General features: G+C 39.6%; 6 protein-coding genes across 8 annotated transcripts in view; 3 read left to right on the top strand and 3 right to left on the bottom strand.

The window, feature by feature from the left end:
* LOC108014157 (uncharacterized) overlaps positions 1 to 9182 on the bottom strand; it is a 35021-nt gene extending 25839 nt beyond the window's left edge. Inside the window, exon 1 of one of the 2 annotated variants that reach the window (XM_065867099.2) lies at positions 8868 to 9182. The gene's annotated coding sequence lies outside the window, so the exon portion shown is untranslated. The remainder of the gene's footprint in view (positions 1 to 8867) is intronic. The other variant, XM_036818072.3, reaches the window with a different exon arrangement.
* Positions 9183 to 9441: 259 nt separating this feature from the next.
* LOC108014156 (mucin-2) lies at positions 9442 to 11641 on the bottom strand. The gene is made up of 6 exons (XM_070996003.1): positions 11496 to 11641; positions 11371 to 11440; positions 10915 to 10974; positions 10610 to 10858; positions 9806 to 10474; positions 9442 to 9685 (listed from the first exon to the last, which is right to left on the bottom strand). The coding sequence occupies exons 1-6, from the start codon at positions 11577 to 11579 to the stop codon at positions 9492 to 9494; spliced, it is 1326 nt and encodes a 441-aa protein (XP_070852104.1). The 5' UTR covers positions 11580 to 11641; the 3' UTR covers positions 9442 to 9491.
* Positions 11642 to 11810: 169 nt separating this feature from the next.
* Positions 11811 to 13712, top strand: LOC108014155 (uncharacterized). The gene is made up of 3 exons (XM_065866320.2): positions 11811 to 11960; positions 12027 to 13307; positions 13404 to 13712. The coding sequence occupies exons 1-3, from the start codon at positions 11849 to 11851 to the stop codon at positions 13577 to 13579; spliced, it is 1569 nt and encodes a 522-aa protein (XP_065722392.2). The 5' UTR covers positions 11811 to 11848; the 3' UTR covers positions 13580 to 13712.
* A 604-nt stretch (positions 13713 to 14316) lies between these two features.
* Positions 14317 to 16496, top strand: LOC108014160 (uncharacterized). The gene is made up of 2 exons (XM_017080194.4): positions 14317 to 14467; positions 15065 to 16496. The coding sequence occupies exons 1-2, from the start codon at positions 14453 to 14455 to the stop codon at positions 16325 to 16327; spliced, it is 1278 nt and encodes a 425-aa protein (XP_016935683.4). The 5' UTR covers positions 14317 to 14452; the 3' UTR covers positions 16328 to 16496.
* A 239-nt stretch (positions 16497 to 16735) lies between these two features.
* Positions 16736 to 23182, bottom strand: Glys (glycogen [starch] synthase). Of its 2 annotated transcripts, none has more exons than XM_065865629.2 (5): positions 23036 to 23182; positions 19454 to 20427; positions 18055 to 18922; positions 17811 to 17946; positions 16736 to 17221 (listed from the first exon to the last, which is right to left on the bottom strand). In XM_065865629.2, the coding sequence occupies exons 2-5, from the start codon at positions 20425 to 20427 to the stop codon at positions 17130 to 17132; spliced, it is 2070 nt and encodes a 689-aa protein (XP_065721701.1). In that variant the 5' UTR covers positions 23036 to 23182; the 3' UTR covers positions 16736 to 17129. The 2 variants fall into 2 exon arrangements, with proteins under 2 accessions (XP_065721701.1, XP_016935687.3); XM_017080198.4 differs by lacking the exon at positions 23036 to 23182 and adding an exon at positions 20503 to 20659.
* Positions 23183 to 26740: 3558 nt separating this feature from the next.
* The window catches only part of Gyc88E (Guanylyl cyclase at 88E), a 40137-nt gene continuing 39324 nt past the window's right edge, over positions 26741 to 27553 (top strand). Inside the window, exon 1 of the mRNA XM_065867102.2 lies at positions 26741 to 26845. The gene's annotated coding sequence lies outside the window, so the exon portion shown is untranslated. The remainder of the gene's footprint in view (positions 26846 to 27553) is intronic.

The following is a 27553-nucleotide window of genomic DNA, read 5'->3' as shown; positions in this document are numbered from 1 at the left end:
TAGTGTAGGAGTGATGGCCGCAAAAGACAGCAATAATGCGGGCCAAAAACAATTGTACTAAAACATAAATTTACTTTATTAAATAAGGAGAATACAGCCATAATTCCTTGGCTTCCATTTCGTCTCATTTCCCCCACTTTCCCCGAATATTTTCCCCATCCTCTGCTGACGTTATATCTGCCCTCGTCTTCTTTTTTTCCGACTGGCGTCATGGTGGGCGTTTTGACAACCACGCGGCTGAATTCTGGCCTTACTTAACCAAAAATAATTATGTGGGATACGCCATCACACACACACACATTGAAGCCAACTAAATTAAGCATATTTTAGCTATTTTTATAAAGAAATAATAATAATTTGGCTGCTTCTTGCCATTTGTTAATGGCTTTGAAATGAACAGCGAGCGGAGAACAAAACGAAAAAATATATCCAATAAAAATAATTAAAAGATTTATGAGAGCCAACGAAGACAGATGGTTCCTTTTAAAATTAAGATTATTTTTAGGCTAATAAATTAAAAAATTAAAAATGTATTTTTAAGACGAAAGCTGTTGGACATATTTTTTGAATTTTTTTATATTTCATATGAATTGTTCTAAAAAATATTTTTATTTTATTAAAGGCACTGTGCATTTTTTGCCGCACCCCACGCTATAATTTACAAGGTTAACTCTGGCGTATTTGCATTTTTTTGAGGTCTTCAACCTCCACTTAAAATCGTAGCACCCATAATCCACCAGACTATCGACAATGATGAAAACTCTTTTGCAAAACGCCAACGACGATAACAGCTTCCACCTGCAATCCCCACAACAAAAACGAAGACGAGGCGTTTCTTCTTTTTTTCCACGACTTCTCCCCAAACTATTTCACCGACGTTTCTGTCTTGTTTTTGTTTTGTAGTTTATTTATAAAATCTTCCCCCTACACAACCAGACCAAAAGTTGAGCAGAAGACGCACCAAACAAACCAAAAGTGAAGAAAAAAATTGACACCGGAAGTTGTGGCTGCCTCGTCTTCTCGTCTCGTCGACTTTTTCTTACCAATCTGCATCTTTTGCTCTCTTTTCGGAAGCCAGACAAATGCTTTAGAGACAAATTACTTGATTTGCATATATATACACACCGAGCATTTTCTCTCACCCGAAAAACCTCTCAACATTGTCAATTTTTTTGTGCCACTACACGCTCTTTTCGGTTGATTCTTTTTTTATGGAAATTTATCAAGAAATTGTCGAGGTGGGAGGGTCGAGCGAAAATTTGACGCGCAGCGGAGCGCAGCCATGGAATAAGAAAAACTCCCAGCTTACCGCCCTTTTCTGGGTGTTTGCCCCCCTTTTTGCCCCCTTTTTGATTTTCCCAGCTGCTCCCCCACTGTCAGTTGGCCAAGCCGGCTTTACTTAAGACGGTTTCCATTCATTCATTAATGCCCAAAAGCAGAAGCGACGCGGGAGAGACATCTGCAAGATGCCAAGATACTTTTTATTACACGACTCCCGCTCCTCTGGCGAAAACATTGCACCAGCGTAATCCCAATAAGACGCTGATTCGGGCTGACTGACTAGATGCCATTGCTATAGCAGCGATTATATCAGTATAGCAGTATACCAGCAGGACCAGCCCAAAGTTAGAGCCAACGACAATCGACTGCACAGTGGCCCAAGGTCGTTGGGGAAATGATAATGCCGACAGATTTAGGGTGAATGGATCAACAGATGGTTTATGGATTGAGCGGTATGATAGGTTTATGAAGAGGCTGGCGAAGAATTAAGATCGCTGATGATGGTTTAATGGGCGAAGCACATGGACTGCTAATTGAAATGCTTAGAAAAATGTCTTTGGATAAATATAAATACGATATAAAAATATTTTCTAAATTTGAGTTGCAAACATCATTAAAAGAGAACTGGTATTTTATAGATGGTAATAAAAGCTTAATAATCTTATCAAATGATTAATGAGCTTAGAACCAGTATTAGGAAGCCAAATGACAAATAGCTAAACCTTGGAATTAGTTTTCTTATCAAAAAGTGCCAGGGAAATCTACTTCTATACCTTCCTATATATAGAAACGACTTACTGTTATCAATCTTGAATATTTAAATAATTAGGTGTACATATAATCATAAGCCTAGAGTAGGTAATTATTATAAACTAGTTTCACAGATAGTGCATAATCTAAATGTGATGCCTGACTGATGCCCTTTGCAGATAGAAATATATTGGCGCCTTAAGGCTGACTAAGCAAACAATAAATTTTCCAGACCCAATTGCTTTAGGAATCTGAAACTGATGATCAGGTGTAATCCGATCGTTTATAAATAGTCTGGCGTAACATCGAAAACAATCTGCGCTGTTTGGAGCGCTTAATCAGGCGGCAACATCAAGCTGATTATGATCGGGGCATCCATTACTCAAGCACAGAAACCAGGGGCAAATCATCAACATTTTCAGATCACTTTTCTACCAATGTGCCAGCTTCACCAAGCTCTTGTACAATCGTCAAAATGTAGGGAATTAAGTCAGTCAGTGACTGTGTGTAACAGTTAACTGAATTTGTCTCTCTCCATCTCGCTTGCGCCTAAAGTTGCACAACCATGGCATGGAAAAGTGGTGGAAAATCAAGGGGGCATGGGGAAAAAAGGCGGTGGAAAAGGGGATCAGATGAAAGTCTTACTCAATCTAAGTTGCAGTCTGAGGCAAAAAGTAAAACTCAGTTTGAATGCAGCGCAACTAATTAGTTTTGAGGCTGCTTTTCTTGCTGCTGTAATCGCAGTGGGCCACAGACAGCGACAATTTTCCCACTGAATTTTCACTTTTTCCTTACCCGGGGTTTCTTTCGCTACGTGCCCGGTTAAAGAAATCAAAGAAAAACGAGTCAAACAAAAGAATTTATGAGCTACGAAAAACTTTTGGCCTCCGCTTGGTGGGAAAAAGCGGGGAAAAATGGTAATATTGGGAATGGGTGGGAGTGGCAAGCAGTTCTATCTCTGTTATTTTTCCCATTGGCATCGTTGTTTTCCCGAATAAAATTTCCATAAAAGTACATGCTGGCAATCGGTAATTTAAAATATTTAAATTGCTTTGTCAAGCCAGATAAAGCACATTCCCATAAATCCAATGTGTATATACGGATAATACTCGTTTTAGTTGTCCGAAAGATCTCAATTAATTCCTTCTTGGCGTACAAACTAAATGATTTACGCTCGGTCCAGCAGAATATCTGGAAGATTTATGATTTTGTATATGAAATATGGGTTTGGCAGTGCAAGTTTCCCCTAAGCTTTAATATGGTTTTCGTTTTCAAAAGCAAACCAAGCAAAAAAGCCAATGAAGCTTGAAAACTTAATAGGAATTTATGATGCTATAAGTAACATTTTAACTTATAATGCTTGTATATTTATTCTTTTGATTTAAAACTCGATAACATTCGGTTAGGAATTCTTTAAAGGATACATTTAAAAAAATTAAGCATCCTTTAATGGATTAAAAAACAAACGTTAATCAATTAACTAACTAACTTACAATCATGTATCTTAATGGATCATAAAAAGTTTGCCTTTAATTGCCCTGTTAGTAAAGATACGACTTTCTTATCAAAACGAAAAGCATTATGAGAGTACAAATTAAATTGTAACTAAGGTTTAGCCGTAAGTTGGGGAACTTTATTGGTAACCCCACAAAGAGCAGGAAGCCGAACTGCAGAAATAACAAATCAAAGTAATCGATGACCCTCAACAAGGGTATCGAATGGATGCCAAGTGCCTTTTTACGATTATATTTTATTTGGATTTTATTTCGGATTTCTTTGTCGCGACTCTGGCCTGCTGAAATTCAAAATCATGGCCATGGCTCCTAGCATGCGATTTCACGTTTTTCGTTATTTTTTTTTACGTCTTTCGCTCTTTTAGCCACACACCAGCAGAAATACAATCACAAACACTCGGGCCGAGAGACACGCAAATAAATAAATAAACATGGCTGAATAAATGAATATTAAAAGGCCAAAAGCTTTGACCAAAAGGAGGGAAAATAAATACAAGTAATAATGGGACGAGAATAAACAAAAACCGATATTCGATACGCAAATGGCAGCTAGTGTTTAAATGTTTGCTTGCCTTATCAGTTTCTTTTTGCAATTGTTTATTCCAAAATCCGAAGGGGAAACTCGAAACCCAAAGCATGCAACCGTACAATGCGTCAAAGAAATTTCAAATTTGATTGACGACAACAAAAGATTGGCCGCCGACGTCATCCGGCAAATATTTTAAAGCTTGAATTGGAACTTGAGGCTTAAGGCTTGAGGTTTATTATATTTTTCTAATGCTTTTGCCGCCCACGTACGTTGCCCGGCAAGAACAACAACAACAGCGAAAGATACAACAGCAAAAAGATACAACTGCGAAAGATACTTTTACACACACACTCAAGCAGCGAGAGCGGCGAAACCGCGAGAGCGGAAGCAACAGCTTCGACAGCATAGAAGTGTGTGCGAGCAAAGGGGGCGTGGCGGGGGCGAAAGGGGCGAAAAGGGGAGTGACAAGCTTTTGCGGTTTTTAGTTACACCGACCTCAGCTTGTTTGCCGGTACAGTGGGCCTCGTTTTGAGCTAAGGCCCCAAAAAAAGTAACCTTAAAAACCTATAAGAATCTATGATAAATACATATTTTAAATAAATATTGAGAATTAAAAGAGGTCAAAGTTAATATTGAATAAAGTTAAGGCAATAACATAATATTTAAAATTAAAAAAAAATCCATTAAAATATATAAGGCAACGAAAATCATATCAAAAAAATATTACCCAACGTATACTTAATAAATGTTTTCTTACGTATACTTAATAAGGCACAATATTACACAGAGAAAATTCTGACGTTCTCATCTGAGTTAAAAATTTTCTTAAAAATAGAACAACATTTTTAAGTTGAAAATGTTTTTATTTTGCTTTTTAAGAACGAATGTTCTCAATTCAAGAACAATGTTCTTGGATACTTCTCTCTGTTTAGAATAACAGATTTACGTGTATGAGCATTACAATAATTAAAAACCTAAGCCCTAAAAAAATAACTTGAGATTCTAAATTCTAAACTAAAAATAAATGTATTTAGATTGTTGATTACAGTTTTAGAGCTCAAGCCAGTAGAAATAAATCAGGTAAGTCCAACGCAACATGCAATCAATTCTTGATTATTGGTTATTGAAGTGAGTGAGATCACTTGGTTCTTAATTATGGGCTATCAAGACTAGCATCACTTTTGGCCCACTGCTCCCGATGACGGTGTCTTTTGCCTTGCGCTATTGTCATTTACTTTGCGGCAAGCAATTACATGCGACAAGCCAGGCGGCGGTTGTTTGTTGTTGTTCTAGCTGTTGCTGCTGTTGATATTTGATGTTTGTAGCTTATGGCTTTGGTAGGCGTGGCCCAGTTTATTGTTGTTGTTTCTGTAGCCGCTGTCGTAGTTCGCCACATTTGGCCGAGAAAATTTATGTCAAGCCGCCTTCTTTTTGGGCCTCTGCGCGAAAACATGCGTAAAAGTAGCTGCGAAAAAGGCCGCCCACTTTTCACCCCTCGTCCCATGTTCCCCGTCCATTTTTCGCATGCCTAATGGTTGCTGAAATTAAAATGCTTGGCAACAAACATAGGCAAACTTTTTTTTGGCACCAAAGGGGTGTGGGTTAGGGTGGCAAGATTTATTGGTTGAACACACCACAATTCGAAATGTTATTATACCCGTTACTCGTAGAGTAAAAGGGTATACTAGATTCGTCGGAAAGTATGTAACAGGCAGAAGGAAGCGTTTCCGACCCCATAAAGTATATATATTCTTGATCAGGATCACTAGCCGAGTCGATCTAGCCATGTCCGTCTGTCCGTCTGTCCGTCTGTCCGTCTGTCCGTCTGTCCGTCTGTCCGTCTGTCCGTCTGTCCGTCTGTCCGTCTGTCCGTATGAACGCTGAGATCTCGGAAACTATGAGAGTTACAATACTGGGATTAGGCACGCAGATTCCTGAGATTCCTGCGCAGCGCAAGTTTGTTTCAGTAGAGTGCCACGCCCACTCTAACGCCCACAAACCGCCCAAAACTGTGGCTCCTACAGTTTTGATGCTAGATAGAAAATTTTAACTGAAATGTAATGTTCTCATCAATACCTATCGATTGACCCAAAAAAAAATTTGCCACGCCCACTTTAACGCCCACAAACCGCAAAACCCTGTGACGCCCACAATTTTCATGCTAGATAAAAAATTTTAACTGAAATGTATTGGTCTCGTCAATACCTATCGATTGATCCAAAAAAAAATTTGCCACGCCCACTCTAACGCCCATAACGCTTAAATCTGTATACCGCCGGTAGGTGGCGCATTTTAATCTCGCTTTGCTGCTTGCATATCTCCATTTAGCTGAGTAACGGGTATCTGATAGTCGAGGTACTCGACTATAGCGTTCTCCCTTGTTTTTGGAATGCAAAAGTTTAACATATGTACTCTGAATGGGTAATTTTTCAATAAATCATGTGGGGCAGGAAAAAATATAACGTTTTAACATGTTTTAAAATGTATAACTATAAAATAGTTATAGCTTGTACACAAATAAAATAGAACCAAATCAGAAACTACACAGATCTTAAGTTTTCAAATTATTTAAAAATTATTGAAAGACTATAGATCTATCAAATCTTTTAGATTCAAAAAGAAAGCTTGAGTAAATATTAAGAAAATAAACCCATACTGATTGGACTGTATTCTTGTTACCAATATCTTAATCGAGTCCCAATAAATTGTGAATTTTCCTTAATTTAAAATTGAACCCACACTACCAGTGGGTGTCTGATTGGATGAAAGGGTGATGAAAAGTCTGGGGAAAGGAGGGAGCGAGATGGCCTGAGTTTAACAGCAGCGTTGACAGCCGCATTGGGCGCTTGGCATCTGTCAAACGTGTCATACGCAAAATAGCTTAACTGTCATAAAAACAACAAGTGCGTCAGGCAGCGGAGATCGTAAAACGCTTTATTACAAACCCCCCTCAAAAGGGGGGTTACGTACGGAGAATGTGCGGCGACGTTTATGTCTCACAAGTGGGCGAAAAACGGGGTGGGTGCCAAGTGGGCGAAAGGTAAACACTCGAAATTCCCATTGAAGAGGAATTCCTTGGGCGCCGTTTGTTGATTCCCATAATGTTTACTTTTATGTTTCACCCGATTTATTTGATTTGTTTATGAACTGACCCCGAAACCGACAATCTTATGTGGCTCGAACTTCTCTGAAATTAATTAGCTCTTAGACATCATTGCATTCTGTCGAGTAATCCACCCTTTTGAGTTTGAGTACCATACGTTTTTGTCGAAAGCCCAAATTAACTTGCTATATTTTTATTGTAACTAAACAATAAATAATTTGTGCTTTAAAAATAAAATCTTAATGATTTATTTATAATATCTCTGATATTTTCAAACTGAAATCCCATTTTGAATCTCATTTTCTTAGGTAATTTATTGGGTAATAAGTAATAAGTAATATTTTACTGTTTTTAAACATTTGTGGGGCATATAGATATATAATGGTTTAATTTTCTGAGTAATTTAAGACTTTAATAAATTATGACTCAATGTCTTTTTTAAAAATTTCGATTGGCAGGCCAATATTTTATTTGCTTCTTTCTTTTTTGTAATATTTTCATAACGAATAAGAATTTTGGGTTTACCCAGAATTTGTTACACATAGAAAGGCTTATATGGAGAACATAACAGTTAGCATTTTCATATCTCTGATGCCTTCTTATACATTTATCTACTTTATCTGCTGGCTTCCTCTGATTTAGTTGATTTCCCTGATGGTAATGCATTATGCTTTATCTGATTTATTATCCTTTCTCACACTCCCACCCTCCCACTTTCTCCCCCACCCTCTCTCACTATCTTTCTCTCCTTTTCCTTTTCCTTTTACCCTTTACCGCTGCTTTATCTTCCTCTTCTTCTGGTCAGAACGCCAACGCCTCGCACACATACATGCGGCCATAGCTTTTTGCCCCATGCACACACATAGAAGCGCTGGGGGTTTTAATAATAGCGCACACACACATAAAAGCTCCCGCTGGAGCAGAGAAATGTTGCACTAAAAACTTCAACGCCCGCACTTCTGGCAAATATCAAACAGCAAGCAGAAATCACAAAAGCAAATACAAAACTTTCTTGCCAACACACACACACACACACTTACGTAGTCGCTTCCCTTTTCACGGAGAGAGTTTGTGGGCGGTGGGAGAGAGGGGGCGGTACTGCCACAATAATACTCTTGTTGTCTGCGGCAACAGTTATGAAAAGTGCGGAAAAGAGAGGGAAACACAAAAAAAAACAGGAAGTTTGTTGATTTTTTTCAATTAACACAAGCGGCAGCGAGAAAGAGAGAGGGAGATAGAGAGAGAGAACACTTCTCTGCTGGGGGAATTTTACAATTTATGGGTCTTTGCACTAGGTAAACAAATGCTTATACAACACCCCTATGCGGTTTATTAAATATGATTTTCTTTTATTTTGCTTTGTTTATCTTATTTGATTTTTTCATTCAATTTGCTTTGGCTATTTTTGCTTATTTCTTTAATTGTTTTGTTTATTTCATTTGATAATAACAAATTATGTATATTATTTGGTTTACCTTAATTTATTTCAAAATTGTATATAATATATTTCCATAATTTGTATTTATTAAATATTTTCTCCCCAAAATTCCTTTCATTTGATTTTTATTACTTGACGAAAAGTTGACAAAATAAAACCACAACAAAAAAGCAAATCAAATCGCACACACACACACCTGCAATAGACGCCCGCCCACTCACACAGACACACACACACACACATATGGCGTACCTCTCACAACAACAATTAGTTTGCACCAAAATGCACTGGATGTCGCTCTGCCGCTGCGCTGCTACTGCACTGCCGCGTCGCTGCTACTGCGCTGCCACCGCCAAAGCCGCCGACACTTTGTTGTTGCTTTGGGGCTGCTTCTTTTGTATTTGCAAACACACAAAAACACAGAGGCTCACACACAAACACACACACTCGCGAACTCGCTTGGCGGCGCCGCTTTCTTTACACTTTTTTCAAACAAACTTTTTCCAAAAGCACACAGAAAGGCCCGCTCTCCGCTAGACCGCTATTTCCGTTTCCAATTCGAATCCGTGGCGACAACCGTTCCGCTCGCGATGCAAAAACAAAGTGAGACGAGTCGAGACGGCCGCCAACAGCTGGAGCAGCCCCCAAATGTTATCGATTCATCGGAATAGCATGCCTGTTAACGAGAGAGCCAAGCAAGAGAGAGAGAGCGAGCCCCAAATGGAGGTCTTAACAGTTGGGATTGTGTACTCGCTACTTATCGATATTTCAGGCTAACGGTGAAATTTGAATTCAAAATGGGAAATTTTACCAAACGTTATATCTTTCCAAAGATCTCAAATATAATATTTATTAAGGTTTACAAAACCAATTCAATTAGTAGCACTTCTTACTGCACCAATCCCAGATACAACCGTCCATCGCATTGCAGCCAAATTCACCCGGATACAAGGCGCAAAAATCCTCGGTATTCATAAAGGCGCAGGTTCCATTAGGACAGTAGTAACTATAGCAGCTGGGAGAGCACTTATCCCGCTGATGATCCTTGCAGCCGGAACAATCCAAAACTTCTGCAGAGATTAAAAAACGGTTAATAATTGTATTGAGAAAATATATGTCTGAAATATATGTGAAAAGGTTTGCTTTGATGGATGGGAATATCTATAGATATTTTTTTAAGCTACACCTACCGCTCTCCTTGCACTCCGACGTACTGCAGGCCAAGAGTGGCGGATTGGGTGGCATCACCACGCGCTTAGTGTTTTCGTCATAGACAATCTTCGGCGGCTTGAGATAGACCACTGGGGCTGTGCAGACCCTGGGATCGCATAACTTCTTCTCCTTGCTGGAGCACACCCAATTGGGGGCGTAGTTGATGCAGATGCGGGGACTCTTCAGGAAACAGCAGCCTGGACCAGGTTTACGATCCGGAAATGGTTCATCGACCACCGACTGCTCCGTAGTTGGCCTTAAACTTGGAAATATCCAGGGACGTCTTGTTGTTGTTATTGGTGGAGCCACTATGTTATCGGGTGTGTTTGCGGGTGTACTAAAGTCGTAGCTCTTGTCCTTATCGGGATCGTAAGGTGCGGCTGTAGCGTACTCCACATGGTTAATATTTTCACTGGTCACCGAGTACTTGTGCTCGTTGTGGATCACATTGGCGATCTCAAGGATTGTGTTGATGTATCCTGGTTCTTGGCACCTTTTTCCGTACCAAACGGTTCCCGGTGGACATGCCGATGAAATACAGCGCCCAGCGTAGTATTCACCCTCTGAACAGACGATTTTTCGGCATTGCGATTCGTAGAATATTGAGCCCGGCGGACAGCGAGTAAGTTCTTCAATTACTGGAGGTGGATACGGAATTGGTTCCGTGGTGGTGGTGGTTGTTGTAGTAGGTTTTATCGTCGTAGTAGTTGTTGTAGTAGTTGGTTCTGTTGTCGTAGTTGTTGTTGTAGTAGTGGGCTCTGTTGTTGTTGTAGTAGTGGGTTCTGTTGTTGTAGTTGTTGTAGTAGTAGTGGCTTTTGTTGTTGTAGTAGTAGTGGTGGGTTCCGTTGTTGTTGTAGTAGTAGTAGTTGGTTCTGTTGTAGTTGTTGTAGTGGTGGGTTCTGTTGTCGTTGTTGTAGTTGTTAGTTCTGTTGTTGAAGTAGTAGTAGGTTCCGTTGTTGTGGTTGTGGTTTCAAAAGGGCAGGGTTCTGGATTAGTCCTATAGCACAATTCATCAGTGTTAAGAAAGTAACCTAAATAAATGAAATGTATTATTTAACATAAAGATTGTAATGAGCGATATCCTTACCAGGTGGACACTTTTTATTAGTCTGTGGGTAACATTTTCCATCTGTGTTTAAGTAGTGTCCTAACGGAAAAAAGAATAATTTAAATCCATAAAGTAATTGCTATTATTTTGACTATAGTCACTAGTAAAAGTTTTATAAAGCGATTGTTTGTAAAATGAGTTTGAGCGTAGTGGTTTATATTTCTAATATTTATTAAAAGTTGCTGATAAGGAGCTAGCACTCGCCAACGTAATATTTGCATATACCAAACAACTCAAGCGGATTACAACTACAAAATATAAAGCCATCTTCAACATACTTTTTGTTTATTTTGTATGCTATTTAAATACAATCTTTGAAACCATTGATAATTTGTATTAGTGATCACATAAAGTGACTGATAATATTAGACACCAGTGCGTATACATAATTATTTTTTGTACCAAGCGATTAAAGGTATGTGAGAGGAATCTTACCTTCGGGACAAACAGATGAGCTGTAGCACTTGCCATTGATATACTGGTATCCCGTGGGACACAAGGCATCCTATGGATAGACAGTTTATAAGGATTGGGATCTGAATAAAACACCTTTGAGTTACCACTATATCTGCTTGAGCATTTCCACAGATTGCATTGAAGATCAGCCAGGCGACCAGAACCGAACTAACAGATTTTGTAAGCATTATGCGTGAGTTCCCGATCGAAATCTCCGGATTCCGAGACAGCGATTCGCGTTGTACGGCTGTCCGCACTTAGAGAGAGACTAAACTAATCGAAGCGTCGATCCGGCGATGAGCTCAGGGGGATTGGGATTTGTTCTGAATGGAAAGCATAATTGCTGGCGCCGCGATAACCTTCTCCGCACGCCCCAGATAACGGTGAAGGTCGCTTGGGCTAGAGCTTCAGCTGTTCCTGATCCGTAATCGGTGAGCCGGGTTCAGTTCAAATCGGCATGTCTGATCGGAAAGAGCGTTCCCGGCTGCCTCAGCTGCTGCTGCTAATCTGCCTTGGTCTATTCCCTGCGGAGGTTATCACCAATACTATACCAATTCCCTGCCAGAATGGTAAGTTCGACTTGGAACACTCCTGACTTACGCTTTATCAGTGATATTTCTTATATCTTATCCTAGGTCAGGTTTATGCCAATGGCGGTTGCAGTCCCATTATTGTGAATGTGTTTAATGGATGTGGTGGTCAAACGGGGATAACATGCAATACTGCTAATCCTGTGGTTGTCCCTAGTACTCCAGGTTGCCCCAACGCTCCTTTACCACCTACAGTGGATCCAGTTACGCCTGAAAAACCTAAAGTGGACCCGGTAAATCCAGCTTGTCCCAACGCTCCCTTACACCCTACTGTGGATCCAGTTACTACTGAAAAATCTAAAGTGGACCCGGTAACTCCAGTTTGTCCCAACGCTCCTTTACAACCTTCAGTGGATCCAGTTACTCCTGAAAAACCTAAAGTTGACCCGGTAACTCCTGCATGTCCCAATGCTCCCTTAAATCCTATAGTGGATCCCGTAACTCCAGCTTGCCCCAATGCTCCTTTAAATCCCAACGTGGTTCCTCCTTCCTGTCCTAATAATTGTCCATCCTCACAATGTCCAAACAATTGCCCCAATTCCTGTAATAATAATTGCTCCTCTAACTGTCCTAATAACTGTCCCAACGCTAGTACTCCATGTCCGACCCTTCCACCCTCAACTTCCAATCCCCAATCAACACCTGCTCCACAAACCACTCCCACGCCCCAACCAGCTCTACCACCATATAATACACCCCGTCCTGACCCAGTACCAGACCCTTTCCCTATTCCACCACCGGCTCCCATTATCCGCTGTCCGGAAGGAACAATCCTGATAAGAGGCGTCTGTCGTCTAATTTTCTGCGGAAGATATGAAATATACAACGAAGGACGCTGCACTCAGGCCCGCTGTCCTGCAGGATATGTTTGGACTGGAATTCGGTGTTCAAAACCCAAGCCCGTGGAAATCGGCAACATCCACATAGAGAACTATGTACACCAGGCAGCTGGAAATCTACCCCACCTAGTCACCAATAATGTAAACAATGTCGAGGTCAACGCCTCCATTGCCATCCCAGGACAAACCTCTGATGAGGAGGAGGAGGATGAGGTGGAGGAAGTGGTGGTACCAAAACCCCCTTCAGGTCCCTGCTGCAATGTATTTGCCCCCCGAATTTGCAGCACTCAGGTGGATCAAGTGGGATACAAGTGCTTCAGCAGGAGCCAGCAGCAGTGTGGTTCCTTCTGCAGTGCCAACAAGGTGGTGCTCGCACCACCAAATGTAACCACCTGGACGCAGGACAACAACCAGATGGTGGTCTTGCCACCCAACTGGGCGGGTCACGGTTGCCAGTCCAACGGAGGCCCCTGCCAACAGGCTCAGAGTAAGTATTACTATCTATTTTAAGAACATGAAAATGTTTTTATAAAAGAAAATATCGTTTAGATATGATACAACCCACTAATTCTCCCCTTTTCAGACTTTTACGACTGCAGTGGCTGTGCAATGGGTGACTTTTCGACCTGCTCCTCGTATTGCTACTCCTACAAGTGCAGCACCCACAATTGCGCCTATTATGACCAGACCCAATACTGCTCCCAATATCCTGGTCAAATAGGCTGCCGAGCAGATGATGGATGGTTCCCAATATCGTAAAGATAAACTAAAGATAATCAAACCCTAAGACCATTAAAGCGCTAACAACTCATTGTTTTGTTTTTGAGTAATATATGAAAAATATATGTTTAAAATGCTTAAAATAAAGAGGTTACAATTTTTTAATAAAAAAGAGCTTGTATGTGAACTTTCTATACCCAATATTTGTGCAGATATTACTGGAACAATCGATTGCTCAAACCCGACGGCAGTAAATTAGGTTATGCAATCGCAAATGATACGGTTTGTGTTCCTGACCACTCCCAATAAAAATTAAAAAAAATAAAAACAATTTAATAATCTGTCTTTTAACTATATTTTAGCCTAGTTGATATTTTAGGCCACTAAGAATTTCTGTAAATAGTTTACTTCCTATTATTACTGTGAATAGATACATAACTTGACGTCACAGGGCATGGTGATAGTAAATTGATATAAAATAGTGCGTCATTTTCGAGAAATCGAAGCGCCACACCAATAAAATAGTCAGCTAGAATTTTGGCAATTAGATAAAGTATATATATTTAATAAAGATTTTAAATTAATGCCCATATGTTGTGTGATCTCTACACCCATTGTCAATGCATAGTAGAGTGCAAAAACCTTATCAGTCTTAAAATAATCTGATGATAATCGATCGCTTTTTCTATATTTCTGCAGCATGTTCCGTAGAATTCCGAGTGATTCGGATGGCAATTGAGTGAAAGCTTCGCCAGCAATCAATTCTTTGATAGTGTTATCTAGCCTTATCTTCAAGGGTAGGTAAGAGGTGGGTGGGTGGTTCCTCAGCCACCACTCAACCATTGCAGTTGGGACTCTACTTTTCGCACCAGCGGACGTACTGTTAAATCGAACCGCCAAACCCTATCGATAATGCCGCATTCCAAGGTGAGTAATATACTACCGGGATCAGCAAAGTCCGAGAATTTCGTTCGTTTTTAGCGCTAATTGAAATTTTCAAAGAGCTGGCATTGGTAACACTGGTGACTAAACCATTGCCTAAAAATGTCAAGGCAATTTTTTTGTTTTCGCACTTTTCTTATCAACCGATTGTTATGAAATTTGCTTGATTGTCAGATGGTAGCGAATTTGATGGGCCTAATAATATAGAAGATAACATCACATGTTATAGATTTTTGGCACCTTAAAGTAGTGGGCAAATAAAGTCATATAACCAATCCAATAGCTAGATCACGTTTCAAACTTTTTAAGTGTCCAACAATAAATATAGTTACTAACGTTTTTTAAACTAAAATACAAATCTAGTTGATTCACACTTTGATTTTGTTTATTTGTTTTTACTAGTCACCGACAAGAAAAGCGGTGAGATGGTGAATAGACGATGAAAATCTAATCTTATCTATAATAGAGAATTCGGAAATATTTAAAGTAAATTGGTAGTTTACCTATTTCTGAATAAAACTATCAAATGCGGAAAAAGCTTATACCCATAAAAGTTAATTAATTGTTGAATTATTTTTGCAGCTGCACCTGTGGGCGGTGGTTGGGCTCCTCCACCTGCTGACCTTTGCCACCAGCGCCGAGGATCAGCTGAAAAACAACACGATAGTGGTGCAAACCCCACTCCAGAACTACGAACAGCCAACTCTACGGGATTACGAAGAATGCCAACAAAACAGAGATAATTGTATAAATGTTTGCGACTACAATAAGACCTGCGAAGATGAGTGTCCTGTTTGTCCGGAACTCTACGATAAACCCCTGATGGTTCAGGGCATTAACGATACAGATATAGTGGCACCCCCACAAGCCCCCATTAATACAACCAATATTATTCGCCTCACCAACGAGATCAACAACATAATCGAACACCAAATCCAGAATCGAAATGAGGTCAATGTTAAGGTTAATCAAAATGTCTCCCAGGTGGGAGGACGCTTTGGATTGGGCTACAATGACCATGGATCCTGTTGCTATGTGGTGCGTTTGGATCGGGAGTGTGAGCAAGAAGGTGGTCGTGATTGCAGGGAGAAAAGCCGTCTACGGGTTTGTGGCGAAAGGTGTCAGGCCAGAGTGATGTTGGCCAAAAGAGTGGTCCAGTGTGATACCGAAGATTCCGACCAGTGTCACGAAACCATCGAATATGTGCCGAGGAGGAGAAGATCCCACTCCAGGAAGTCCAAACAACAAACACAGTGTCAATACTTTGGCAACAATTGGCCATATTTCTCCTGTGGCCAAAATCCAGGGCAAAATGGAGCATTGGTTCAGCCACCAAGGGTGAAACGCTCCACTTGCCAGCAGTGTCTCAATTACCCGTATGGATACATTCTTCAAAATGGTCTGCCCGCCGAATGTGCAGGTTGTTTCCAGGGATTTGGAGCCCCCATGATGCCCATCTATAATTCTCCTTACATGTACAACCCATTCATGCCATATCCACCATATGGCAACTTCCCAGGTTTTAATAACAACGGAAATAATGATGGAAATAATTATGGAAGCAGCAATGGAAATAATAATGATAATAACAAAGTAGATAGCAACATCGCAGGTTCTGGAGACGACGGCTGGATCTTATGTGACGATAATAACATTGAAAACTGCCTAAATAAAGAGGATACCAAGGATTCACAACAAGGACCACCGGCTCATTTGGAAAAGCCATCGGAAGACGATAGAGATTCAGATGATTACAACGTTGAAATAATGAGAAGAAGACGCCGCCAAAGTCGCCGCAACTTTGTTCGTTCCGCGTACAGTAAACGCAATCGCGAAAACTACTAATATGTTCTAAATATAACTTAAAACTCTTGAGATTTTCCGCAAACCTTTTGCCTCAATATCTAATAGTATTTTTGGTCAACCAAAACATAGAATACTTTATAAAACTACTGCTATACTCGCCATTTGTATATAATATTTTACCGAATAAAGAATAGTTTCGAACCGATAATATTTGTATTTCTCTTTAACTAATAATATATGAAGCATTTTCATTAGTTCAATTTTATAAAGAGTGTATAAGTGTTAGGGAACAAATATTATAAACGATATCGAGTCCACAACTTCGTTCAAACGAGGTCAAACTTTTTATGGTTCCCTTACGGGGGACCTGAAACCCAGATACAATCATTCCTTTTTGATGTAATCCCGATAAGCTATCAGCCTTCGAAGGCAATTAACATCCAGGCATTGTGTACTTTAAATAACGATTTATTTGATAGGCAGGGTATGGAGCAGGGTGACAGGGCGGGGAGACCTCGTTCTCCTTATAGACTAAACAACGTTTAATAAAATCTGGATTCGTCCTGCTCGAATGCTTACGCTCGCGATCTGGGCATACATAATATTAATATAGTTGATTGGATGTGAAAACATTTGTTCTGGCATTTCAATTGCAGGTAGATAGTTTCGTAGGCTTCTGGGCGGGGGTCCTGATCGCCTCCTCTGCCCCTCGTCCCTCGCCCCCTTCTCGATGAACAGTGGTGGAACAAGACTACTAGAACTTATGTTAATATTGCGCGTGTGTTGATTTTAGTTGGTTTGTTCGCTACAATTTTAAGGGCCGTCAGTTTGGCAAAGAGCTCTACTTGATGCCCAATTCCTTGAGTTCGGTTTCCTCATCCACGGAGTCCTCATCATCCGAACCGTGCACCGATGGAGCTGGAGTGGTGTGACCTATGGGAATACATTATATTAGATTTAACTTTTAAACATTTGTATCCTTGGTTTATCATTTGCAAATCATTCTCAAGGTTTATGCATTTTCTATATGTTTTAGCATTGATTGTTATTTGCAATTTACATGTTTTAAAAATTGGTAAAAACTTTAGGTAGGCTTACTGTTGCAATATTTTGTTTGTCTAAAAGTATTCAATGATTTTTTACCTGGCGCTTATCAGTACATGTAATAGAAATGCATATATGCACACAGGAACATCGCATTAAAATAAATCGCTGCTTACTTTTAGACCTGGTCTTAATTTAAACATGCACTTTTAATATGTTCCAAAGAAATAATAATAGATTAGGATATATTTAATAACAAAGTTATGAGTATTAGGCAAAGAAAGGTAAAAGTGCAATGTGGAATGTCCAAGCGCTGTTTTATTCATAACTTTACCAAAATAGTCAACAATTAAAAACTTTTCTTTTGAAAGCACGAAAACAATAATAGATAGAATGCATAAAAACTGGAAATTTTCGAGTATAATTTGCATAATTATTTAAGTTTTTTATCGGTCTGTATCTTCTTCCTCCCACTTACGCGATGAAGTAGGGCTGGGCGGTTCGCTTTGCGGTCGCGAGAAGATCAAATTGCTTTTCGATCCGTAGAGAGATAGTTCGTCCACATAGTCCGGGTATACGGCCTGCAAGGCCTTAACCCTGGCCTGTCTGTAGTACTATAAAAGGAAATAACAGGAATTAGTTTAGTTATAATCATAAATAATATTTCGGATGGTTATATGATAAGGAAGAAGTATATGTGATGATTAGCATGAAATACTAACAATGCCCAGGGTACGCCAGTCCAGAAGATCGCTCAGCCGCTCCGTGCGATTACGCTGGATGATGCGCTGGCGGCGATTGAGCCGGGAGAATTCCATCATGAAGCTGGACAGCTGCTGGACACTGTTCTCCAAGCCAATGTAGCGACGATCAACGATGTAGATGCCGTAGGACTTGGGATCGCTGATGTGCTCCTCCATGAAGCAACCGAAACCGGACAGGTTGGTGGTCACGCTGGGAATTCCCATCACCGTGCACTCGGCGGGGGTGTAACCCCAGGGCTCGTAGTACGAGGGGAAGACACCCAAGTGGCAGCCACGGACGAACTCCTCGTAGTCGATTCCGAACAGGGGATTGGTGGACGTGAGGAACTCCGGATGGAAGACCATCTTCACGCGATCGTGCCGGGAGTTGAACAGATGGCAACGACGGATTGAAGCAAGAACAGGATCGTTCCAGTCATCGGCCACATTGTGCGTGGTAACCGGCGGCATCGAATCACGCTGCATGGCGAACATACAGCGCTTGATCTTCACCAGATCCTCCTTCTGGAGCAGATCATCGGCAGTGGGGATATTGCCCCCGAGGCAAGTGTCGAACATGCGCTTGCCCACCGCCTGTTGCACGTTGTTGATCGTATCTCGGAGCTGCTTGATCACCGCATGTCCCCGCAGCGAGTCCACGTTGAAGTTGTTAGTCTTGGTGGGGAAGATCAGGAAGGCCACCACAGTGGTGTCCGGCTTCTCGTGCTTCAGCATCGCGTTCAGGCGAGCCAGTGCCTCGATAAAGATGTCTGCTCCCTTGTTGCCGAACTCATAGCGACCGGCGATGAAGAAGTACAGGGTCTTGTCCAGATCAAAGTCAATGTGGCTGCCGGGAAAATATAGGTATTACTAATATTGTAATTATAGTTTATAGAATATTTAATTGCCTCTACACTTTCGTTATATTTGTATTTACAATATAATCAATCCCTAGAATTTCATAAATTCTGTTTCCAGGTGAAAATTTACTAGCTATCGCTAAATCTTTTAATTTGTACATCACCAAGTCTCAAGCAAACATTGAAATACTATAAATTCGAAATCATATAATCATGCATGTAGATTACAGATAGTCATGTTTCGATCGATTAACCTTTATTCAAGGGTGTAGAATATTGAAAACATTTCCGCATAACATTGAATATAGAATTTACTATCTGTCCTGATTATTCTGCAAGCTTGGAATTAGTGTTTGAAATGTTTAACATGAAACTCAGCTTAAACATTTTATAATTTATACAGATTAAAATATGTTTATGAATTTTAAAGTAGCAATACTAGTTGTAGTCTAACACAATCCATAGAATTTATGAACTTTAAATAACTAATCCTAACTATAAACCTATACCAGACTCACCCGTAGAAGTGTCCCCGAACGAATTCATTGATCTTCTCCTTGGCGACGGCGTGCAAGTTCTGGAACTCGTGGATGGCCGAGAACTTCTTCACATTGAGACCGTTTGGCGTGATGATGTCCGGCTTGCGTTTGAGCAGATGCTCCGCCTCGTAGCCCGTAATCTCCGAGACGGTGGTGAACACGTGGGCCAGGTGAGTGGCACCTCGCTCCAGACAGTATCGATGGTAGATCTGACGCTTTCCCGCCTCCTCGTCCACGGCGAACTTATCGAGGTTGTTGTAGAAATCAGTGTTGCCGGCGCACAGATAACGACCCAGCAATGTGGCATGGGTGGTGAAAACAGTGGCAATCTCCACCAGACGAGTGCGTAGGACGATGAGAGCCACTCCAGCCTGCCACTCATGGAAGTGGGCCACAATCCTGGGGGCACTCAGTTCGTTGTTTTGCGAGTAGCTCACAGCAAAGTTGCGGAACTCCTCCAGGAACTCGGCAATCATAAAGCCTAGGATAATGGCATCGTTCGTCTCGATATCCAAATGAGGTATTCCAATATGGCACTTCTCCCACATCTCCGACTTGAACTGATCCAACTTCCAAGCGGCGGATCCAATATCGAAGAGGATTAGCTGGGGATTTCCGTCCACCAACCAGCGACCGGTGTGGATTTTATAGCCCCGCGAACGCATGGAGTTCACAGCATCTAGCAGGGGATTTCCCCGGGGAAACTCCAACTCCTCCATCTCGGTGCGGGCACAGTGCTCCTTGTAGGGACCCATCATGCACAGCTGCTCGCCCATCTCCTCGGTGGACACATAGGCCTTCGACCGGATCACCGTGTAAATGCCGCCCACCTTGTTGGCCACCTCCCATGCCACCTCGAAGTTCCAGCGATTCTCCCGGGAGGCGATATCACCCCGATCGAAGTAATCCTTCAGGTCCGCCCCGGACTCCACTCTCGAAAAGCGACGATTCATCTGGAAGGCAGGGAGAAATAATATAGATTAGTTTTTGAATATATTTCGGTAGATTTTGCCTTATTTAATCCCCACCCTTAGGGCATACGAGGTGGACTCATTGTCCTCGAAACGATAGGACTGCTGTCTGCGCATCTTGATATGTTGGGACCGCTATAATCTAGGCGCCGCTGATCTATAGCTGAACCTCTCCGCTGAGGCTCTCGTTGCGGACTGATAGTGTCAACTAAATTTAGCCACCGGCTTGACCCACATTACAAGCAGCGATTCCTTATCGCCTTACACTCGTACAGGAAAAACAATCTTATATTTTCTACATCAAGTTCAAAAATTATTTTGAATAAATCTCAAATGGTTCCTGATAAAAAACTGACGAAAGATGAGATAGTCTTAAGTACAAAGTAAGTAATAACAGTCATAATCATAATATCATCATGTCATCTTATCACCATATCATCATAATATCATCTTATCAATCCTATTATAATGTATCATATTATAATGTATCTTATCACATCAGTATTGATGTTAAGATTAATATTAATAAAAATCTTAGTGATTAAATGATTCTATGTTCAAGTCTAATTATTTTTTTCCAGTGCATTGACCGCTCTTGATATTGTGTTTGTTGGGCTGGTCATTGTCACTACACGCCGGCATTTGTTGCATCACCACGCAGCGAGGTGCGATCGATCCGCAATCAGCCGAATGCAGTTGCATCGGTGCAGTTTATGGGCTGATAAGCTGCGCTATGCGACATCGCCCATGTCCCTGACAGTCGGTCGTTTATGTACGTGCCATATTCTGTACTTATAGACGGACGCACGTTGGGCCATAAAGCAAAGGTCTATTTTCGGATCTCGGAAATGTTCGACATCATCTGGCCAAGATGAGTTTGCCAATTTTCTGCTGTACAAGTATACAGGAAAATTTGGCAAATGTTTTCATTGTCAGCGACGCAAATTGAGAGAAAAATTCTGTAAGCGTCGTATAATATTTGGTACAGATTTTGTAGGAGTTTATTGGAATATCGTTTTAAAAATGTGTAGAAAATAAATTCAATAAAGTTTTCTTCAAAGAACTCTAGCTAATTGTATCTTCTTTTTCTTTAATGTACTAATGGCACATTTTAGTTGGTCAATTAAAGAATAAGTAAAAAAAACTTTGGGTGTTCAATTTTTAATTGGATATTGTCCAGAATGACCTTGAACACATGAAATACATCGAACTCACAAAAACGTTTTGCCCAATTAACTTTAATGAATTTATCAAGACCCTTAAGCAGTTAACACACCCACCAACTATCTTATCTGTGTTGACATAATAAATAACAGTTCAAATTCTCTTAGGCGAACTTTCTACAAACAATATAATTGGGACTTATTTGATGGACAGTAGTCAATATTAAATATAAATATATCCGAAAAAAGTCTATATATATTATATATATGTATCTTTTGTACACCCATCCCACAAAATACTTCCAAATGTCACGTTTTGTAACACTCTTATCTATTTTCTTAAACATCTCATTTGAGATAAATCTATCCGAATATCTTTGTATCTTAACATTTCGTCAGGACTCTATGCATTTTATCCGCCGCTAGGGGGCGTGTCATACGGATAATGAGGATAGAGATCTCTTTAATTATCACTCAGTTGCACTTGTCTCCTTCGCACTTTTCACTCAGAATTTTGTTTGAAAACAATTGACGAAGGAATGCGAGAAAAAGTAAAAGTGTGGAAAACCTCTTGGCACCGATTTCTATCAATTGAACAATTGTCGACATCTCTTACACTTGATAATTTTTATTCAATTGCGAAGAAGAGAAAGAGGTGAAAATTAAGGCGCTCGTGCTATCTCGCTCGCACCCGCACACACGCGCTGCTGCAACACAACTCCAAGAAAAACAAGAACAACAGCAACAACAGCTGAGAGACCTTAAGTGTAGATTGGTGTGTGTGCGTGTGTTTGTGGCAGGCAGAGATATTTTTTCATTGCCAGAACAGAGCGGCAGCTAAAAGTCAAATAAAGGTCAGTGGCAGTGCTTCTCAGCGAGAGAGAGAGCATTCAAAATTGTTCACCATTGTTGGTATAGTTTGATTTTTGGCCCCCCTCCTTTTTGTTATTGTTTTTTAAACATTTACTGCTCTTCTTCCTGTTGTTTTTTTTTTAACCCGCTCAACGAGTTTTCAACTTTGATAATTTTGTTTTTGCTGCACTCGAAGGAGGGCGAAAGAGAGAGAGGTAGAAAGAAAGGTAGAGGGCGCCAGGAATTGGAATTTCTTTTCATTTTTTTTTTGTATTTCCATGCGGCCGGCGCATTGATAAGGCTTTCAGCGCTTATCACCGCCTTTTTGTTTATGTTTCGCGTTTATCACTTTTCCAGCAGAGGTGCGATTTCCATGTTCCCAAGGCGTCCGCTTGGCGCCAATTGCAAAATGCAAAATAAAATAAAACCGCTGATAACGTGGTTTGTTTGTATATATATACATATATATATATATGTAGATGGGTGTGCGGGGAGTAATTCGAATTTTGGCACGCGCACAGCTGTAAATTATATATCCCCCGATCCGAACTCGGAAATAAATTCACTTAAATCACCTTAGAGCCACAGCAGTCGCTGTTGTTGGCCACACGGAACAAAACGAATAACTGAAAAAGAATTCGAAAACAAAAAGAAAACCCATGGGCGGCCGGGAGAGTTCTTGTTGTTGCCCTGCAGAGTGGGAGTTTGCGCAGAGAGAAATGCGGAGAGAGCGCGAGGAGAGGGAGAGAGCGCCCAGGTGAACAGCGTGACCGTGTGAGGGGCGCTCGAAAAATACACACCTGATTAAATTCAAAAGTTACGTAGATAAATAAATTTATTTTATTGCTAACAAACTCTGATAGATATTGATTACTTACGATATTCAAATGATATTTGAATACAAGTTAGTATAGTTAATTTACGCAGAACAGAAAGCAATGGATGCCGGAAGATACTTTGAATAGTTATTTTATAAATACGTATATGGTTTAAAAAAGCAATTCAGTCATTATAAATTATTTTTTTTTTTTTTGGAATTTAGAAAATAATTTTCACTAGGTTTAGTTATTTTGGTAAATCCTACATGGTTTTTCAAATGCATTTTTCAAAAGCAGGCGGCAACGTAAGCCATTGACGTAAGCATCATTGCCAACTATAGAAAAAATACCACAGGGCGGGAATTTCGAATGGGGAGTTCAAGTTTTCAAAAACATATATTAGTAATATTTATATTTTATAATTAAATTTTAAAATTAAAACCGTGAAATAAATAAAATATTTTCTAGCAATCCAACAACAATTAAAATTTAAGGCTTTGTATTATTAACTAGTTGTAGTTTATAATTATTTTATTTTGGTATGATTCAACTGATTTGTTTTACCAAAAAACAAAATTTGTCTATATACGCCACAAAATATATAAGAATGTACCAACTTTCCGTTTATGAATAAAATAATTGTCTTGTTATATTTTATTGATTTTATAAATATTGATTTTAAGTAACCTGCCAAGTAATTGATAAAAAAAATTCACCTCAAAATTAGTTAAACTTAAAATGAATTTTTAATTTTTCCAAAATAATCAAAACATTCTTTCAATTTTGTAAAGATGAATTTTACCTTGATCCCAATCAAGTGGTCTATATAAACCTTTAATTGCCCAGCGTCAGAGCTCACCTTGAATTTCACTCAGTTTTTCCATAAAGAGCCATATTTCACAGAAATTTGAACAGTTGGTCGTAACCTTGCTCTATAAACAATTTAATGTGCGCTCACTTAACCTCAATTAAAACTTGCAGATGGACACGCAATTTCTTCCAGTTGAAGGTTTCGTTTTTATGTTTATTAATTGAAAAGTGTGAAGAAAAGGCAATCATTTACCAATAGAAAGAGAGGGGAACAGGGCGATAGAGGGAGAAGGGACGAAAATATCTAGGTCAATTGAGTGACCGCAAATATGTCAATATCATTTAAGAGTTCTTTCTTTTCACCTTAATACACGTTTTTCATATAAAAAATATGTTTTTAAAAAAGGATACAATTAATGTTTGGTTATTCTGTTGCCAGGTGGCGCTGCAGCATCAGATGACTTTATCAGCGGCCCACAAGGTCAAAGGACATTAAAATTATTACAACCTCCTCTTCTGCCGTCTGCTTTGAATGCCTTTGAAGCTGTTTGCTCTTTGTGTCCTTGATAAACATCCATTGATAACAGACACAATGGCCCAAGGACAATATCAAGAGTGCCAGCTTTTATGTTTATGACGTATCCTGCTAGTTAAGTGTAAATCATTTTGGCTTGCATCTAGCTCACTTGTTTTAACCTCTCTCTTTTTGCCTTTCTCCTGCCCGATTTTAGTTAGTTTTTCCATTTCCTGCAGTGACAATTGTCACAAGGATGCACATTTACAGTTGCACTTTATAACTGCACACTGGCTTATCTGTGGACAGTGAAATAACGAAAATATTTTGGGGAATTGTTGGGTCAAGGTCAAATGCTGAATATCATGTTTTGGTCCTTTGCCAAAATAAATAAATGTGTGCGTTGAATTTTTAATTAAACTAGAGTTCTGGGAATTTTCTCAGTAACTATTAAAAACGATGGAATTATTTTGTAATTTGAGCAAAAAAGATATGAAAAAACTGTAATAATAATAATAATCAACAACTAACCTAGCATTAATCGAGGTTAAGGCGAACTGGTGCTATAGCTCTAAAAATATGTAGTTTTTTCTATAGTCTTAACTATAAGATAGCACTAGATAACAATACTGATAGCTTTGGAATTTTATACAGCTATACAAGTAACTGATTGTTCTTTAAGACCCAAAGAAAGCACAGCTCATCGCGCCCAAAAAAGTATAATCATAACTTAGACTTATCTGCAACTATCATCCAAAAAAAAGTGCTATGAAACGGGAATACGAAAATAGACGGAAATAATCGAGGCCAGGCGCCTTGACCACGCCATTAAGAGCTTAATTAAAAACTTGGCCATAATTCATTTGCCACCATGGCCGGGCACGTGAACTCCAGATGGAGGCGATGGGTCGAAGCTCAACTTAACCGACTTAAGGTTAAGGGACGTCCAAGTCAAAATGTGACTAATTTATGTCATGACACCCCCGACTAAATCGACCCATTCCAAAGCTTGTGCCGTCGAAATATTGCAGGACAATAAAGATAACAACGAAAGAAGCTTCTACAGAGCGACGAGGCTGCTATGATTGCGTTTATGCGGCACGGGCAGCCAAGACAGCTGGAAATTACTGATTAGCTGGGTATCCTCTCGACTGAAAGATACTCTCTGGAAATGTATCTTTGAAATTAAAAACTTCATGATCGGAATAAAAAAAAAATCCAATGAAATATTAAAAAGTAAATAATAAAAGAAGAATAAGAATAAAAGAAAGTAAATAATAATAAACATAAGAACTGTAAAATAATATCAATAACTTAAATGAAATAAAAGAAATCCAATATCTTTAGTTAAATTTAACACATATTTTGTAAATGGTATAAAAGTGTTGTTGGAAAATATATTATAATAAACATAAGTACTGTAAAATATTATCACTAATATTACTCATACGACGAGTTGTCCAGATGTAGTCAAAATATAATATAACTAAAACAAAACGTAGAAGAGCCAACCGAAATATTGAATTTATTTATTTAAAATTTGAAGGGTTTATTTCCATAAGTTAGGTGGAATTTAGAACTTATGTTTTATTGCAGCACTAAAAAATAGGAATAAATTAAAAGTTAAAGTTAAAAATTAAAGTTAAAATAATAAAACATTAATGCACTCTTTAATTTGTATTTAAACCAATGCATCTATACATTTTCTAAACAAAATAAATTCTTTAAAAATAAAGTAACCCAAATCGACATCATATCATTATACCTTGTTAAAAGTGTTGCCTACTTGGCGGCGCATGCGTCATCACACGCCGAACATGCAACATGGTGAACGTGGCTGTCCCGGTGGGTGGTGAGGTGCTGAGGGCGGGGGCGGGCGGCTGCTGTGGGTGGTGCGCGCCGGAGGATGTGCGGCCTCTGTTTGTATACAAAAAAGAGGCGCCACAGCAGCAGGAACAGGCAGCAAAAACAGAAGCCGCAGCAGCTGACGACGCGAATTCGAAATTCGAAAACTGTTATCAACAAATGCCGAGTATCTGTGTGAGTGCGTGGCTGTTGCCGTGTGAGTGTGTGTGTGTACTAAGGGCCTCTGTGTGGGTGACTGCCTGGCCATGGCAGATGAAACCCATCAGTTGGCGGCTGTTGCACGTTGCGTGCGGTTTCGTTGGGCTCCGAACTCCGAGCTGCGTGTCCTTTTTTGAGCCCCGAACACACGTCCTTCGTGTCCTCGCAAAATATTCAAAGTGCGTTCCGTTGTCGCTGGCGTTGTCAGTTGTTGGCTTTTTAATAACTCACCAGCGAGTGGCAACTAGTCGCAAATACTATGCCCCGACTATCGCCAGGACAAGTGGCAAACCTGTCATTTACTATTCGCCTCTGGCGAAAGTCGGTTGTCCTCGCGCATCTCATCTGAAATGGTCGAAATAGTGATCGGTTTAAAACTATACTGAAAGTATCTTGAAACTGTTTAAGATGTAAGAAGTGTACTTAACTATAAAATATAATAATAGAAAGACGGAAAATAAATACTATTTGTTGAATAAATACATTAATTGTTGCGGTGTTTTCAAGATACTTTAAAGAAATAATGAGGTCTTTGAATTGAAAATTAAATTTATTAAGTATAATATTTGAAACAGAACTCTCACAGTATAATAAAAACAAAACATCAAATGTACCCACGGCGTAATAAAAAACGGGAAACAAACAAAGTTAAAAAAAAAATAAAATAAATTAATCCCACTAAACATTAAAGCCAAAAAACATGAAATAATATTGAAACTTAAAAACTTATATTCAAAACTGCTTCATTGTTATTTATTTACAACGTTATTTACAATAAACTAGAATTTTGAATAATAAAAACAATCCATCAAATATACCTACGGTTAAATAAAAAAATGGGAAACAAACAAAATTAAAAAAGTATAAAAGTATAGTATATAGTATAA

The sequence above is a fragment of the Drosophila suzukii genome, chromosome 3 (genome assembly GCF_043229965.1).
Source record: "Drosophila suzukii chromosome 3, CBGP_Dsuzu_IsoJpt1.0, whole genome shotgun sequence".
Lineage (NCBI taxonomy): Eukaryota > Metazoa > Arthropoda > Insecta > Diptera > Drosophilidae > Drosophila > Drosophila suzukii.
Note: the sequence above shows the minus strand (reverse complement) of the source record. Positions and strands in the feature narration are given on the sequence as shown.